A 15,656-nucleotide genomic window follows, 5' to 3' on the forward strand; every position below is an offset into this window, starting at 1 on the left:
TATATGCTAATAATGTTACTTTAATAAGGATGTGAATGTGATATTATCAGAAAAATATTATTCAGTATTCCCAAATGCAAATGATAAATCGTAATAATTGTAACTCAAAACTTTCTAATGAACTTTGCAGTGACATAAAAAAATGATTCGTGTCAAATTTATGAAATGAACATTAATAATAAATGTTATGAAGCGACATAAAACAACATGATTTCTTTTAACATAAAGTGATATCAAACTCTCAAACTGTGGTTTCGATTCTATTAGACTGTATACTTTTGGGCAGATGGGAAAACTGGCAGTGTGGCTGATTTGGTGTAGATAAAATCCATATCTTATGTATTTTAGTTTAATAACTCCTGAAATTTCCTCAGGTTATCAGGTTATCTGAAAACAATACAGTCACTAATTGGAAACATACTGCTTATAGCATTTCTGAAACTTGATGAATACAAAATGAATATTAAAAGAACTTATAATTCTAGAAAATAAATTGGCCTATAACCTCAAAGTCAGTTTAATCTTTTTCAAAATTTCAGCAGTGAAATGCAAGTAAAATTATCTGGGCTCCAAGGGCCGAGGAAACGTCAAGTGCAGTCTAAAACACCAATAGGGATAGTCTTCTTATGGCATGACTCTTGTGCCTTGCAATAATTTTAATTATGACAGTAAATCGGAATATGATTATTTAGTAATTGACTGGTAAAAATCAATATGAAAGATAAAACAGACTTAGCAGCCTCATTAAATAAAAAATAAAGAATTAAAGAAGTTGAAGTCAGTTCTCAAAAACTTTCTTTTAAAAAACATTGACACCAGCCGGGGTTCCACATCAAGATTTCAGGGTCCATGAGCTTGGCATCATGGATCTGATGAAAACAAGATAGGATGAATGGAACTACCGGTTTGGCTAATTTGCACAAGATAACATATTAATCCAAACTTTTTACACCAACCACAATATCTTGTTCAAATAAATCAACATGTTTATTTACTTCAGACAAATGATTATTCAATTTGACATTTGATCAAGTTCGATGGGACACTTGAGACTGTTTGTTCTACGTATCTTATCCATGCAGAAGTTTTTTGTGGAGCAAATCTTTTATCATCCTTCAAATTCAAGGCAGTTTCTGCGCAGAGGTTCAATGATGAACCTTGTTTCTACCAGAGACCACTTTTACACAACAATATTAGACAGTTTTATTTAAGGGGTCTACTGGGCTCATAAGCTCATATGACTTGTGGTTGTTTTCATGCATTTGTTGTTTTAAAAATGCCAAAATTATTTAATCTTGATAACAAACTACTATTCTTTAAATAACATCGATGTTCTAGCAATCTGTAACTCAAATCAATAACATATCACAGATTCTTTTTATTTTAAACACCTATGTGCAATATCCGATATGGCCATTGATATTCGTTTGATTTAGTCATTACCAACTATTGAGTCAAACAAATCTTCCTATATGACCGAAAGAACTAACGACATTGACTCAGTAGCTACTTTTAAACAAATGTTCAATATAAAAATATGATATTTCCAGATTCCATTCCAACATATAAATAATACCGATTCTATGCAAATATCAAATTGTGTAAAGTAGATGTAGAACTGCTATCTTCCTGAAAGGAACGATCAGTCACCAGTATTCTTGTAATAAAGAGTGGGCAAATATGAATATAGTCCCCATGAGAAATCGCAACTATGTAAAGTAATTTCGGGAAAAGAAAAAGTTTGAGCAGCTACTGATAATTTTGACAATATATATTTAATAATAGTTTGTGACGGAAATTGTGTGATAACATGCATGTTCCTGGCATAGCTGTATAATAACGTTAGATGAAATGATAAAGATATAAAGTGTGAACAACTTTACGGTAGGTTACGGTAGGAAAAAAACAAATTTGGAGATCTTAAGACTGCAAGATGACAAAAACAATACATAACAAATAATCAAAATTTCAGCCTTGAATTAAATTGACAAAATTTTGTATAACTTGAATAAAATAAATTGTCCATTTTCAAGCTTACCATGATCTCGTTCCTTCTACAATAAGTCTTTCAATAGTTGCTGAGAACTTGAACTTAACAGCTTTCTTACCAGCATGACGAAATTTTCTCATTACTCGGCCAGACATGTTTTATTCCAATAAAGTTAATTCCGAGTCAATTGACTATTGCAGTATTGGTTATTAAAATACCATTACTGCATTATGCTTCAATATTAGATTTAAAATGATATCAGGATATACTAGAATTCCATAAGTTACCATATGCTGATATGTAATACCAGTAACGTTATGATATTTCTGTAGTACAGAAGTAATAATAATATATTGGGTACCGGTACCGTATACATTCTGGCATTAGGCTACCCTATAGCCTAACGTTATACAGTTAGGCTATAGAGAACACCTTAATTCAGTAATTGTTTTAGTTTACTAGGATAGTATAGGATTTACATATTTATCCGATAAGACGCAGGTCTGAAGGTAGCTTAGACAAAATACAAGTAAATCATTTTTAAAAATCAGTAAGTACCGGTAGCCCATACCATACTTCTGTACTAAGATACGGTACCGGTAAGTTAAAATAACAGTACGGTACCTAATTCTGCAGTAGAGTACCGTACCGGTACCGGTACAGTGGCTATGGGATAAGGCAAGTGATATTGTAATATTAGCCAAACTATCTACTTGGTTATCCATAGAACAGTCATACAGTGGAAAATCAGTAGCCTACATTTAGTGGGCATGGCATAACCATTTTTGCATACCGTATGTTATTTTTAATTCTAACTCCCCACCTGACTACGCCATCCCAAAATTACGTCATTGCATCGCCACGATCACGTCATGGAGCTTGCCAAAGACCAAAGTACAGAGGACGAGAAGGCGTCTTTGCCAACAATAACGAACTCACTAACGCCGGCAATCTCGCTCACATTGCCATTTGCAAAGTGCAGTTTTAAGTATTTTGTGGCGTCTGAACCTGCCGCAAAACTATGGTGAGATTTCCAAACCACGCCCGCTATGGTCAAACCATGGCTGCTGACTTTTTACTCTACACCGGGGCTACTCAAATAATTTTACCAAAGATCCGTATTCAAAACTACAAAATTACTAAAGTCCGGTCTTTTCAGAAATTATATTTCGACATTCTTAAATCTTCTGTTTGAAATGCAATGCTTTGTGATTGGAAACTATCGTTTCTCTGTTGGGATACCTTACTTCTGAAATTTTCGCATCATGCAAGAACATCATAGGGTTGAAAGGCATTTCATTTCCTGTTTATAATTCCAAATTTCAGTACGCAACAAGTTTATAATATCATATGGCAACTATGTCGCCGCAATATTCATATTTTGGAGGTAATCCAGAATCGTTTGTTAGCCGCCAGAAGCTGGTTTAGATTTAGATAATCAAAAAGCGTGGTACTATATTGGGTCACTCTTTCACTTTGGTGGCGAACGCTTTACTTGTCAAATTTCATTTTCCGCTTCAGCTTTTTCTTAGCCATGACATGTGCAATGTGCATCTTTAGTCTGAAGTAACAAATGGCCTTTCACAAGTTCTTTGGCCGGGCAAAGCAATTCCAACTTTTGTTCTACACATGCCTTCGGTTTCCAATTAAAGCAGGGGTCACCAAACTTTTTTGACCGCAGACCAAGTATGACTCAAACTTAGTAGTATATATTTACGCTCAAACTGTGTTGAATCGGACCGGACAAATATTTTTGTCAATTCAATACAATAGATTCCCAAAAGTTGGGAAATCCAATCAATTTATTCAGCAATATAAATTCTATATTTCTGAAGTCTTGAATATTAAATCCTATATCGCTGAATGAAGATCGAGAACATCATAGAAAAACAAATACTGTATACAAGATTTCTAGACAATCATGCTGCGGTTAGCTGTTAGCAAAACAATTGCTGTCATGAATATCCACATGATGTGAGCATTACAAAAATTAATGTGACTTGTACTATTAGAGCAAAATGCACGTTCGACGTTCATTCTTAGCGCAACGAACGTCACAGCCACAGATTCGCCGAAAACGTTACGTACAGGTAAAGAATTTTAGCCTATTTTATCACGGCTATTTCTAGACTAATTTTTGATTACTGCAGTTAAACCGTAAATATATACTAACTCCTAAGAAGGCAAAATTATGATTGATTTGAATTTTCATTCACACTCAAATTTCGGAATCACGACCGAAAACTAACGAATAGCATTCAGAATCGCGAAATCGAGGTATTGTTTGAAACCATGACTGAAAATCTGTCCAAGTGACAAAAGCAAATGCGAAAAGATCCCTTGTTACGTCACTTCTTGCATATTGCTGATTGGCCAATGTTAGGAAATAAACAAGAAAGTCAATGCTTGGGAAAACATCCCCTGGAAAAAAATTTGCCATTTTTTATCGTGTTATCGCGGGCCAGATGACCATTCAGGGCTGGGTGCTCCCGAAGTATGCGAACCAAGATGGCGGACATTGGAACGTAACATGGGTAACAGGTTAGGGTTAGGCGATAATTTTTTTCTAATTTTCCTTATTTTATTCCTATTATCAGTTCGAAGACTAGCCAAGAGCCTCCCGTAGTATTTATACCTAAAATTATGGCCTAACCCTAACCTAGTACACATATTGCATTCCGATGTCCGCCATCTTGGTTCGCATACTTCGGGAGCACCCAGGGCTGTATCCCATATATGGTGGATATTCAATGATTTTCCCAGTGAAAATCATAATAAATTCAAATAAAAAAAACATTTGTTTTGCTAAATTGTTCCAACGCTGGTTCTTTGATAGGTACAGTGCGCACCCGTGGGGCACATTCCGACACACCCTGGAACACAATAGGGAAATTCGTATCTGGAGATTCTGCATTGTAGACTTACTTGTTGAATATGTTAGATTCCTCCTATTAAATCTGAAATAAATTCATTGTTTTACTTTTGAATTATGCCTAGTTTCAACCAATTGAAAATGAGTTCTGAATCTTCCATTTTCGACGATGACAGTTCTTTTTTAAAAATGCCATAAACATCAAATACGGGTTTTTAGTGGTGTTCAAAAAAAAATAAATAACGATGGATTGATATTTTCAATCACTTTATTATTCACTGCCTCCACTTAAACAAAACCAACATTCATATATTAACAAGTATAATTTATAATTCCGGCCAAAGACAAAATATATACTTTTTCGAATCTGAATCACTCAGAAAAATATTCTAGAATATATTTCATAGTGAGCTATGGGCCGAAAGATACTTTAATATCACACAAAACACGCATCCATAGGCCTCTCAGGAATTAATGGATCGAACACTGTAGATTTGTGCCAGGTGGTGCATGTCCCACTGAAGCCCGGCCCATTGTTCCCCATAGGAAAAATTTAGTTTCACCCCACGTCGAGATTAGGAAAACACATCCACTCGCCAACGTTGTGAATATTTCAGTGGACTAAAGCTAAAAGATGCCAGACAGTGGTTTGTCCTGCTGGAAAGCTCAAAATAGATGAAAAAAAAAACTGAGATGGCACAATTTTAGTTTGAACCCTCCAAAACCAATTTCATCTCATTGCTTGAGTCGCTCTGCACGGTCGCTGTCCGTTTGCATGGACGTTATAACTTCTCAAAAGGCGGATTCAAACATCGAAACGCAGACCTGATTCCGGATGTAGTATGAGTGTGAGAGCCAATTTTTCACTGTGCCCCATGTCCCATCTTCCTCAATAATCTGTAGTATGCGGACAAAGCTGAAATTGTACATGAATATAGTATAACAAAATGTACCTATATCTCTGAGACATTATCAAAACGCGGACCCAGCTTTGCATCAAACCCTTGATAAATATTCCGATATACAACGCGATGCTACTAACCGATCATACGTAACAAAAACAAAGAACAAGCGTACTCACTGAGCCGGTCGAGGCCCCGAAAGACCGTGCGAGTCAACATTTTGACCCAGTACAAAAATGCCCATTATAATAAAGAAACAAGCGTCGAAGAAAGTGCTGTAACCCTCAGATCTCATTTGATGCCGAGAAATAGTGTGAATGGATTGAATCACCAGTTAGGTGGCACAGACATCTAAAGCTCGCGTGATTAAACATTCCCCGTAGTTGATGTCCACATTTTCGCTGTTATTTCTTTAACATAATGAAACTTTATCTTATTGCCACGTTGAAAATTAACTTTTGTGGCGTGATCCTCCCAAGTAGCTATGAGCACCATTTTCACATAAATACATACATACTTTGTAGATATAGATGCTGTCAGGTGAGTACTTTTTATTTTTCTCCATGCGTTCTTCAATTTTAGTGAGATTTATATAGGTTGAAATTAATAATTATTGCATATTATAACTGACGAACATATGATTCTACGTCATTAGATTCTTTTTCAGTGGTTAATTGACCTGGAAACCGCAGTACTTCCGTTTGGAGATGTATTTGGTTGTATTTTCATTAATTAATATATCTAGGATTAAATTAATATTAAACGTGAGTACAGATCAAACTTGGCTATTTTGCGTTGTATAGCCCTGGTGACTACTTTGGCGCAGGCTCTTTCATTTCTTGCGCCATAGTGAGATGATGTGCCTAGGTGTAACGATGGGCTTGGCTTACAAGAAAAGAACCAGCCTGAAGCCTACTACATCAAGTATGAGCCATAGAATACAAGTAAGGGGCATGTATGACAAATGATGTCTAGAAATATACGCTAATCAAGCACAAACACAGCGAATCATTATTAACGAATAATTTAAAATAACCAAATAACTACGGACTGGCAATTCCTCCTCTTTACACCTAAATGTTTTTAACCGCAAAAATATCTGATTTCTCTATATTTTCACTGAACTTCCCATCTTTTATATTTGGTTATGTTATTTCGTAACATATTTCTGTGGTGGGATACAACCCGTGGTGGGATACAACCCGTTCGCGCCGGTTCCATAGAACCGTCTCACGGAATTTTATGAGATCAGCGAACCATCAACATCAGCGGTTAGCATTAGCCTACGGGTTACTGTCAATGTTCTGTTTGTAACAGAACCGGCTGAAAAATATAACTTTTGTGGAGGAACCGGCTGACAAAAAAATTTGAATTCCACCACTGCATAGGCCTACAGGGTGTCTCAAAAGTAAGTATATATACACTTTTAATTTTTTTTTCAGGTACTCACCATAGAGCGTTCATTTCTTCACAAAACATAGTATAGCTAATTGGCAAAATTTAGGTATCGTTTGCATTTTTCATCAACCCATAGAGTACATTTGAATAATGTGATTGACTGCATTAATCAAATGCCACCGTGAACTAGTGCCACAGTCCCGTGAATGTTGCTATATATATCGTACCGGCGCGCAAAATCAGAATTTTGCTGATGACGCAGACGCTGTATGAGTTTATTCGTAATTTGGGTCGTTTTGTGCTAAATTGTTGTTATAATTGTGGATTGTTGTTGCAACTACTGAACAATCAATATCAATTTTACAGTATCGAAGAAATTATTCGTTTTAATCAAGTTGAAACTCATCAGTTTGGAAATGTTAAGATTAATGCTATGGATCTATTTGTGAGTTGCTTACGCCCATCGCTTCCAAACATTTTAGAATTTTAAACAATGTTCTACTTTGGAAATACATCTGCTTAAAAAAAATCCTGCGACAGTACATTGTTGGTCCTCTAAACAATTTTAAAGCATGTTAAATCGTTTTCCAAAGTTGAGAACGCTGTTGATTGCTATTGCAAAGTTCGGTGTTATTAAATCTTCTACCTAGCGTATCACGAGACCTATCGCTGGTAGGTATAGATTATAGAAGACTTGCACGGGTCACGTGACTTTGTTACTGGACGGCAATAAAACAAAAACGTCCATTTGGCTCCTGTCGGGTGCAAGTCGGATTATACGTTTCCGTTTTGTTCGGCTGTTGAAAATGGTTATTTCGTATTGTTCCGTTGACTGTACGTATAGTATAGACAACGAAATGGATCTTCAGTTATATTCCACTGTTTTCAAAACATCCGGAACGTCGCGCCATGTGGATATCATCTATTGCCTATTGGCAGAACTGCTTGGTGTCAAGTCCAGAAGCCATCTTACTTGTGTTTCACTGTTTGCGGACAGCACTTCGTTGATGGTGAGTGATAATGTGGTGATAGTGTGCCGTTATCAATTTCTTTAAACATTCACAAGCTCCCTCATTTCAATGGAAAGCAGATGACAAACTGTTACTGTTATTAGTAGGCCTAGGCGTGGGCCTACTTGCAGTTGCAGACTTGACTTGTGCAACACAGTAAGGAATTAATAATCAATTGCTATAAGGTATTGTTTCCCTAATTAGCATCTATTACTAAGTGTGAAAGGTTGAATAGATAACTAAAGTTTAACACCAGTGGTCATGCAAAAAATAACCAGAATTCAATTGAATTCGCCATCTAGGAATACGCTCGCCACCGCATCTCTGATCACCCTGGTAGTTTCACAAGTTTCAATCCCGGAGAGGATGCAAGAGGTTCCATCTCTACTCCCACCGAGGGTGGTTCACATGATCGCTGATCGGTTACGACCATTCCCCACCATCCAAGTCCATGCTTCTTAAAACAACCCCCCCCCCCCCCCCCCCCCAAAAAAGATAAATCCTATCCTAATGGTGCTGGTACAACTGATCCAAAATATATTTTTATTGTCATTGGTAAAAAAGATATGCTTCCCGGAATCAAATTCATTTACGACTAGTGGGATATGGACCTAAATTTCACACTCCTTGATCGTTAGATTTTTTGAAAACTCTATCTGTATCCATTATCTTACAGATATGGGTGCGACCATGGAATAGATGGATGGCAAAGTATAAGTTGCAACAAGACCACAGTGGCACAAGACCTCAGCTTGCGTGACTTGATAATACATCCTCAGTATCCATTTATTGATGCTTATCGTAGTGACAAAGTAACTTGTGATTACTGTGGATTGGTGGAGATAAAGTGTCCATTGTGCTTTAACGAAAGCAACTTCAAGACGACCGTATCAAGAGAAAAAAATTGTTTCGGTGGGTCTGGTAGTGAAGGTTTCAGTCTACAGTTGGACACCGATACTACAACCAGATACAGTTGCCAATGAAACTTAGCGAGGCGTAATATTGCGACTTTGTGATCTGAAAGGAAATTCTGATGGGTAGCCGGCTAGCCGCAACCTTTTGTTTAAAGAATATTATGAGATATGACTTGTAAGAATATTATGACGATATGAAGAGTCTAAACTTTTATTTGAGAGGGGTGTAACCCAAGCTAATTTGCAAATGATATTCATGGTACCAAATATATCACACACTTTACAGTAATTATAAATTATATTTGAAAAATAAAGCACATCAAAAATGTATTTTTAAAAAACAATTGGTTTTATCTGCAGATACTAGGTTGATATTGAGATTGACCATTTTATTGCTAAATTTTCTTTAGTTAAAAGGCACACTTGATTCGCAAAGATTTGTGAATGCGCACAGTACACCAATTTGCAGTGGCGGCGCGTGGTCATTTTGACAACCGGGGCAAGCTACTGCGGGACCAAGTCACCCCCATCTACGGGGACAGGATGAGCGCTGTAAGTTCTCCCATCATTTTATGAGTATAAAAACCATTCCATCGGTAACAACCAATCGGCAAAAGCGACAATTTTTAACGATAAGAAAGTGTCTTTAAAACCGGTCCAAGTCAAGGGATTAATAAATATAGACATAGTTTATTTTGAAACCTCTTTCAAAAGGAAAGGCAATATTTACCCAGATAAATACAATGACATATTAACAGAAACTTCGGGAAAGCAGACAAAACCTAAAATAAGGTTTAAAACGTCACTATGAAGAAAGGAAAGCTAATGCAAAGATAAGGACATGCGTCGCTCACTCATAGATATATATGCTGCTAGACTTCTACTGCTTGAACATATATGCAACACGCCGCGGTTTCTTGGAAGCAAAATGCTCAATAACGCGCTGATTAAAGTCATGCATCCCAGAAATAACGTCTCTGTGAATGGATAAAACAGCCAAGGAATTTAATCTATCTTGCTTCATTGTGTTTCTGAGATACGTTTTAATACGCTTCAGCGTGCTGAATGTTCGCTCTGCGTCGGCGGAAGAAATAGGCGTCGTCAAAATGATGTCCAGAAATTTTGCAGACGCCGCAAAGATAGTTACTAGAGTGTTATCAATGAGGAACCCATAGAGCGCGCAAGTTGATGTGATGTTCAAAAAAGTTTGATTGGTGTATATACATCGCAATTCATTTTCCAATTTACCCACGTTTATCATGGGGTAAAATTTGGAGACGGTAGCCAACAAATGGATGGGAAATTGACGTGCAAATTTTAAAAAATTTTCGGGGTTCATCAAAGACAACGCGGCAAGGTGTTCAGTGCGCAGACGATCGCCTATTTGATTCACCAAAATGTCACAGCATTCCTTTGCAGACAAAATCAAACGCTGCGTTGTTTGCCCGCGGCGTAAAGAAGCACTCCATGTGTCGTCGTATTTTATTGTTTCCCGGATACGAGATACAGCATCGCAGAAGTCTGAAATACACGACTGCACAGACGCTCCATCCATTAGCCTTGACTGCAATGCGCCGTATAATACATCCACGTGATAGAATATTGTGGAGAAAAAAGCGAGAAAAAATGAAAACTCACCATCTTCTAGCACATTGGTTCCCAAACTTTTTTGACCATCGCCCCCCTAAAGTAGTTTTACAACATCATCGCCCCCCTGCACTACAAAAAAATATAAAGTCAGAAACGAATATATTACAGACCAAATAAGAAGACAAATCATAGTTTATAGTGTTTTTTAATGAGATAGATGAGCTTGGTGTTCTTCAGCGAGTTTTTTATTATATCTAAAATTACCCCGTTTACTGATGGAAAGGTGATTTCGTTGTTTTAATAGCAATAGTAGCACGGCTGAAAACCCCTTTTTCACCATATAATAGGTCGGAAATGAAAGAATTCAGGGTTCTACCTCCTCAAAAACCGCCGTGTACTCTTCCCTTATAGCATTTCACTTCCTAAATTCACCCCATTTCACATTGAAATAATAAAAAAAGTTAATTTTCCCAAAGTTATAACAATTCGTACATCTCATTCATTCGTACAGCCTGATGACCTGCACTAAAATATTTCGGAAAAATTCATCCCCGATTCCTCATCTTATCACGGCCACCAGTCCGATCACCATTCCATAATTAACCAGCCATTTGCTTTTGGATTCATGGACTCGGATGTGGAAGAAACCGTGACTGACTATCGGCTACGGCCCAGGGGTCGGCAAATTTTATGTCGCTCGCAGGACAAAATTCAGGGTTGCTAGTCTTTTGCGGGTCGCATATATTTTTTGAAAGTTAAAAACGGAACAGCGCGCGAAAACTGCGACAATTCGTGAACTCAACTTAGTCGTCTTATTGAAAAAATATTACAATGGCATTTAAAGTGACACTGTCTTGTTGCTGCATCACGCTGGATAGCTTTACGACGCCAAGATTGAAACATTTTCTAAATGGGCATCACCAAACCCACTTCTTTGCTTGTTCTTTGTAATGTTCATTTTCGAAAATAATGGTTTGCACAAATATGTACTTCCAAACATCGAAGTGAATATTTTCGCATGATTTGTGAAATTTTGATAAATATTTTCTTTAAGAAGATACATTCTTACAAAAATTAAGCAGTGGTGAATCTCTCGAATAGAATATGAATTTTATTTCCTTATTGCTTTGCAATATATTCGAATATTTACTGCGCTATTGAACCCCTGCACTCAGCATCAACTTTTCTGCGTGTTTCCATTTGTCTAATTATAATTAAATTGTAGGCTCGTTAAACGAGTCGCTGTTCACTAAATTGTTGGGATATAGTATAATTTAGTCTAAACGTGTCTCACGACAAATTCTATTACCGTATTACGTAAAAAATGTAATTTATTCCTCGAGCGTACATTATAAATAAAAAAAATTTATCGTCAAAACCGCCGTTTGGATATTTCCCCGGGCATAGACTTCCTTGTTTACTTCGTGACATTGGCCAATCAGCAAGATGCAAAAAACGTAACAATGCCCCCTTTCGCAGGCGCTCAGACACTCTCACTCAGACAGATTTTCAGGCGTGGTCGTGAACATTTCGTCGTCTCATTTTTGCGTTTTTGAATTATATTCGTTAGTTTTTAGTTGTTTTTCGGAAATTTAAATATAAATCAAATAAGTCAATGATTACTTTGTCTTTCTATGAGTTTCAGTTTAAATACAGCAATCAAAAATTAGTGTAGAAATAGCTGTGATAGACTAGGCTAAAATTCTTTATCGGTACTTTTAAATAACATATTGTTAAATGGTGTGTATTAGAATGATAGTTTGAAACAAATACCCCATTTTACAGGCAACAACTCGCGAAACCACTCTTAAAATGAGCATCGAAAATTTTAAAATGGTAAAGTATGGGAAGAATTTTCCGCGGTCAAAGGTCGGGGAGGGTCCATTCAGTGAATCGACCCGGGCCAGATTATTTTACTCCGGCCGTATTTTGCCGATCACTGGGATACGCAAACTACCTTACCTTACTGCGAAGACGAGACCAGAAATCCTTTCGCGTGTGAATATCGCCCACATGATTCAAGCTTGCGAATGCACACAGCGTACAGAATTAAGTGCGCCGAACATAAAACAGGTTTCGCGAAATCGCCCCCCTAGACTTTTTCGCCCCCCTCTGTTTCGTTTTCGCCCACTGGGGGGCGATATCGCCCACTTTGGGAATCACTGTTCTAGCAGACGCTTTAGACCTGCCGCCTCCCTCACAGAGCGTTCGTCCCAAACCGGAGAGCTCTGAATGCCATTGAAACACTCAATGAGCTCAGACCTAATTTCGGAAACGCCCTGCACCACGCGTGATTGGAAGTTCCAACGTGTTGGTGCACAAGCTGGGAGACGGCGGCTACATATCTGGCGAAGGAGGTCAGAGCGCTTCGGCGAAACGGAAAAAAATGAAGAAAACCCTGAAACATTTGCAAAAAATATACGGACGAGAGGGGTACCAAGACACATATTTTTAATAACGAGGTTAAATTGGTGTGCATAACAATGTAAAAAATGCGCATGAGGAAAATCTTCTTTTATATAAACTTGAACACCATGTTTCGACCCACTCATGACTGCCGCGCCGTCATAAGTCTGAGCTATCAATTTTGACTTCGCGTTGTAAGGCTGTAACACTTCTTTCAGTACAGCCGATAACCCGCAAGCCGTGCGATCAACGATTGGTACAAAGCTGTGAAATCTCTCGGTAGGTTTACCATCTTTCACAAACCGAAAAATCACAGCCAGTTGGGAAACGCACGTGATGTAAGTTGTCTTGTCAAACTGAATCGAAAGGAACTGGCAATTCTCAATTTCCAGAGCCAAATGTTGTAAATAAATTTTATACATTGAGTCGAGCAAATCATTTTGGATATCCTTAGATGTCCCTTTCGAAACAGTTGCGGCATCAAGATGATCTCTCAATATTGTATCTAGGGATGCGGTGTATTCCACCATATCCAAAAATACCCCTCTATTAGAAGAGCCAGCCCGTTCATCGTGCCCACGGAGGGACAGCTCGTGACAACCAATGAACTTCAAAACATCTATCAATCGACCGAGAACATGGCGGTTTTTCTCGACGTTTTGGTTGTGCCGACGAATAGAAACCGCGCGTCCTTCATCCAACTGTGCTGCAATATTAACATTTCCGAATGTTCGGTATTTTACTGCATTGTCCAGATGCTCCATAGAAGATTGATGATCCCTGGCACGTTCGGAAAGATGTTTAAGATCTCTAAAACCAAATTTACACCAACGTGAGTCACGGGCGGTAGCAAAAAGTAGGCAATAAAAACAAAAAAGTGCTTTTTTGTCCTCGCTGTAACACAACCATTCGTGTTTTTTATACCAAGTTTCTGTGCAGAATGTACGCCGACGCTTTCCTCCGTCATGGGATTGTTCCAGTAAACAATTTTTTGGTTGATGGGGCCCAGGACGTTGTACCTCTAATTTTTGTTCCAGCGGCAGCTGCGAAAACGGAGTGCGAAGTAGTGCATCAACCTTATTCATTATGAGGTCTAAGGCTAAGAAATGCGAAGCCGGAAAGAAGTGAGGAGCTCAAAAGGAATGTGGAAAATCGAAAGCAAATGGACTAAAGGTCTCTACTGATTCAAATAGCGAAACAAGCGACAAAAACGAAGGCGAGGAAACTATCAACTCTTCAAGCAACCAACGAACGAGAAGGAATGCGTGAATATGTCATCACGTTGTTGTAAGAAACGTCGGCATTGTGTCGTCATAATTTCGGGGCTAGCCCCGATCGGCACTGCCAATTTGACTAATGTTTTGATTCCATAGGCAGGAGGTTGTGGATTGGTGCTGCTCAGGATGGGATATTTTTGCCTCTAAATGCATATTACGTGTTTCACATGAATCCATCGTGCTCAGATTCGACTGTTATCAAGGTCTGAAAGCTCCAACAGCCTTATTTTATGGGTACACATGAGAATTTTCAGTGTGGCATGCATGGGTCAGTTGGAGTCACTAACCTCAAGTTATCTATAAGCAAGGATAAGATAACCTGGAAGTAACATTTCATAATTTATAGTAAAAAATGTATCTTCCTCCACAGCCCTTTCAAATGGAAGATATGATGCCTCGGGGGTAATTTCTATCAAATATTTCAGAGTATTATGGTTCTAGTGAAAAGGGGTGTAGGCGGCTTTTTTAAAGTGTGATAGGTCTAGTCGAAAGGCACATTAAATGTTTATGCTAACAACTGAAAATTAATATTGCAATGCATACAAGTTAACAGAATTTGTTGAAATGGTCCTGCCTTTTGCCTTTCTTCAAAATCCCCCTTTTTTATAACTATTCTCTTCCTCTCTGGGGATGGCAAAAATTCAAATATCGATGGGACATATAAGCAGCTGATAATGGGTTATCTTCCCTTCTTCAAACCCCCCCTTTTTGGACACGAAGTGGACATAACGATCGTTTCAATATTATGTTGTTGTTGTTCTTGTTCTTTGACACGTCGCTTTTCTCTTCGAATACTGGACCAATTGCTTTGAAATTTTCAGTGGTTGAAGATTAATTTTTTCGCTAGAAGGCTATTACTTTTATTTATTTCAAAATTTTGCGTGAATTCTATGAAATTTGATATTTCGTCTAAAATTTTGCTGTATTATTTTTTATCCATGGGAACACGGATTTTAGTCAGTGTCATGACTGGCTGTACGTTTTGATTCTGCAAAATTATTGCTACTGGAAATTCAGAACTTTTTTGAGGGTACCGGTAGCGTCAAAGGTACCGGTAAGGACTGATTCACTCTGGTCTGACGTGTCCATATATTTGTGCGTAGCTCTCTTGTTCTAACTATTCTCTTCCTCGCTGGAGATTGCGAATATTCAAATATCGATGGGACATATAAGCAGCTGATAATGGGTTATCTTCCCTTTTTCCTGAAAATAAATTAAACACTAATCATCATTTGACAGTGCCAAGTTTGTGTATCAGATCAGTAATAAATTACTTGCTAACTAATAAAACAATCAG

At 37.8% G+C, this 15,656-nt stretch overlaps 1 protein-coding gene across 2 annotated transcripts in view; it reads right to left on the bottom strand.

Moving 5' to 3' along the window:
- Window positions 1-2,312, bottom strand: part of LOC120327016 (uncharacterized) — a 46,773-nt gene extending 44,461 nt beyond the window's left edge. For both annotated transcript variants that reach the window (XR_013475040.1, XM_039393392.2), the window contains exon 1: window positions 2,039-2,312. Coding sequence is in view for 1 of the 2 variants with exons in the window: in XM_039393392.2 (XP_039249326.2) it covers window positions 2,039-2,145 (107 nt within the window). In the remaining variant the exon portion in view is untranslated. The remainder of the gene's footprint in view (window positions 1-2,038) is intronic.
- Window positions 2,313-15,656: the final 13,344 nt, after the last annotated feature.

Source organism: Styela clava, chromosome 4 (genome assembly GCF_964204865.1).
Source record: "Styela clava chromosome 4, kaStyClav1.hap1.2, whole genome shotgun sequence".
Taxonomy (NCBI): Eukaryota; Metazoa; Chordata; class Ascidiacea; order Stolidobranchia; family Styelidae; genus Styela; species Styela clava.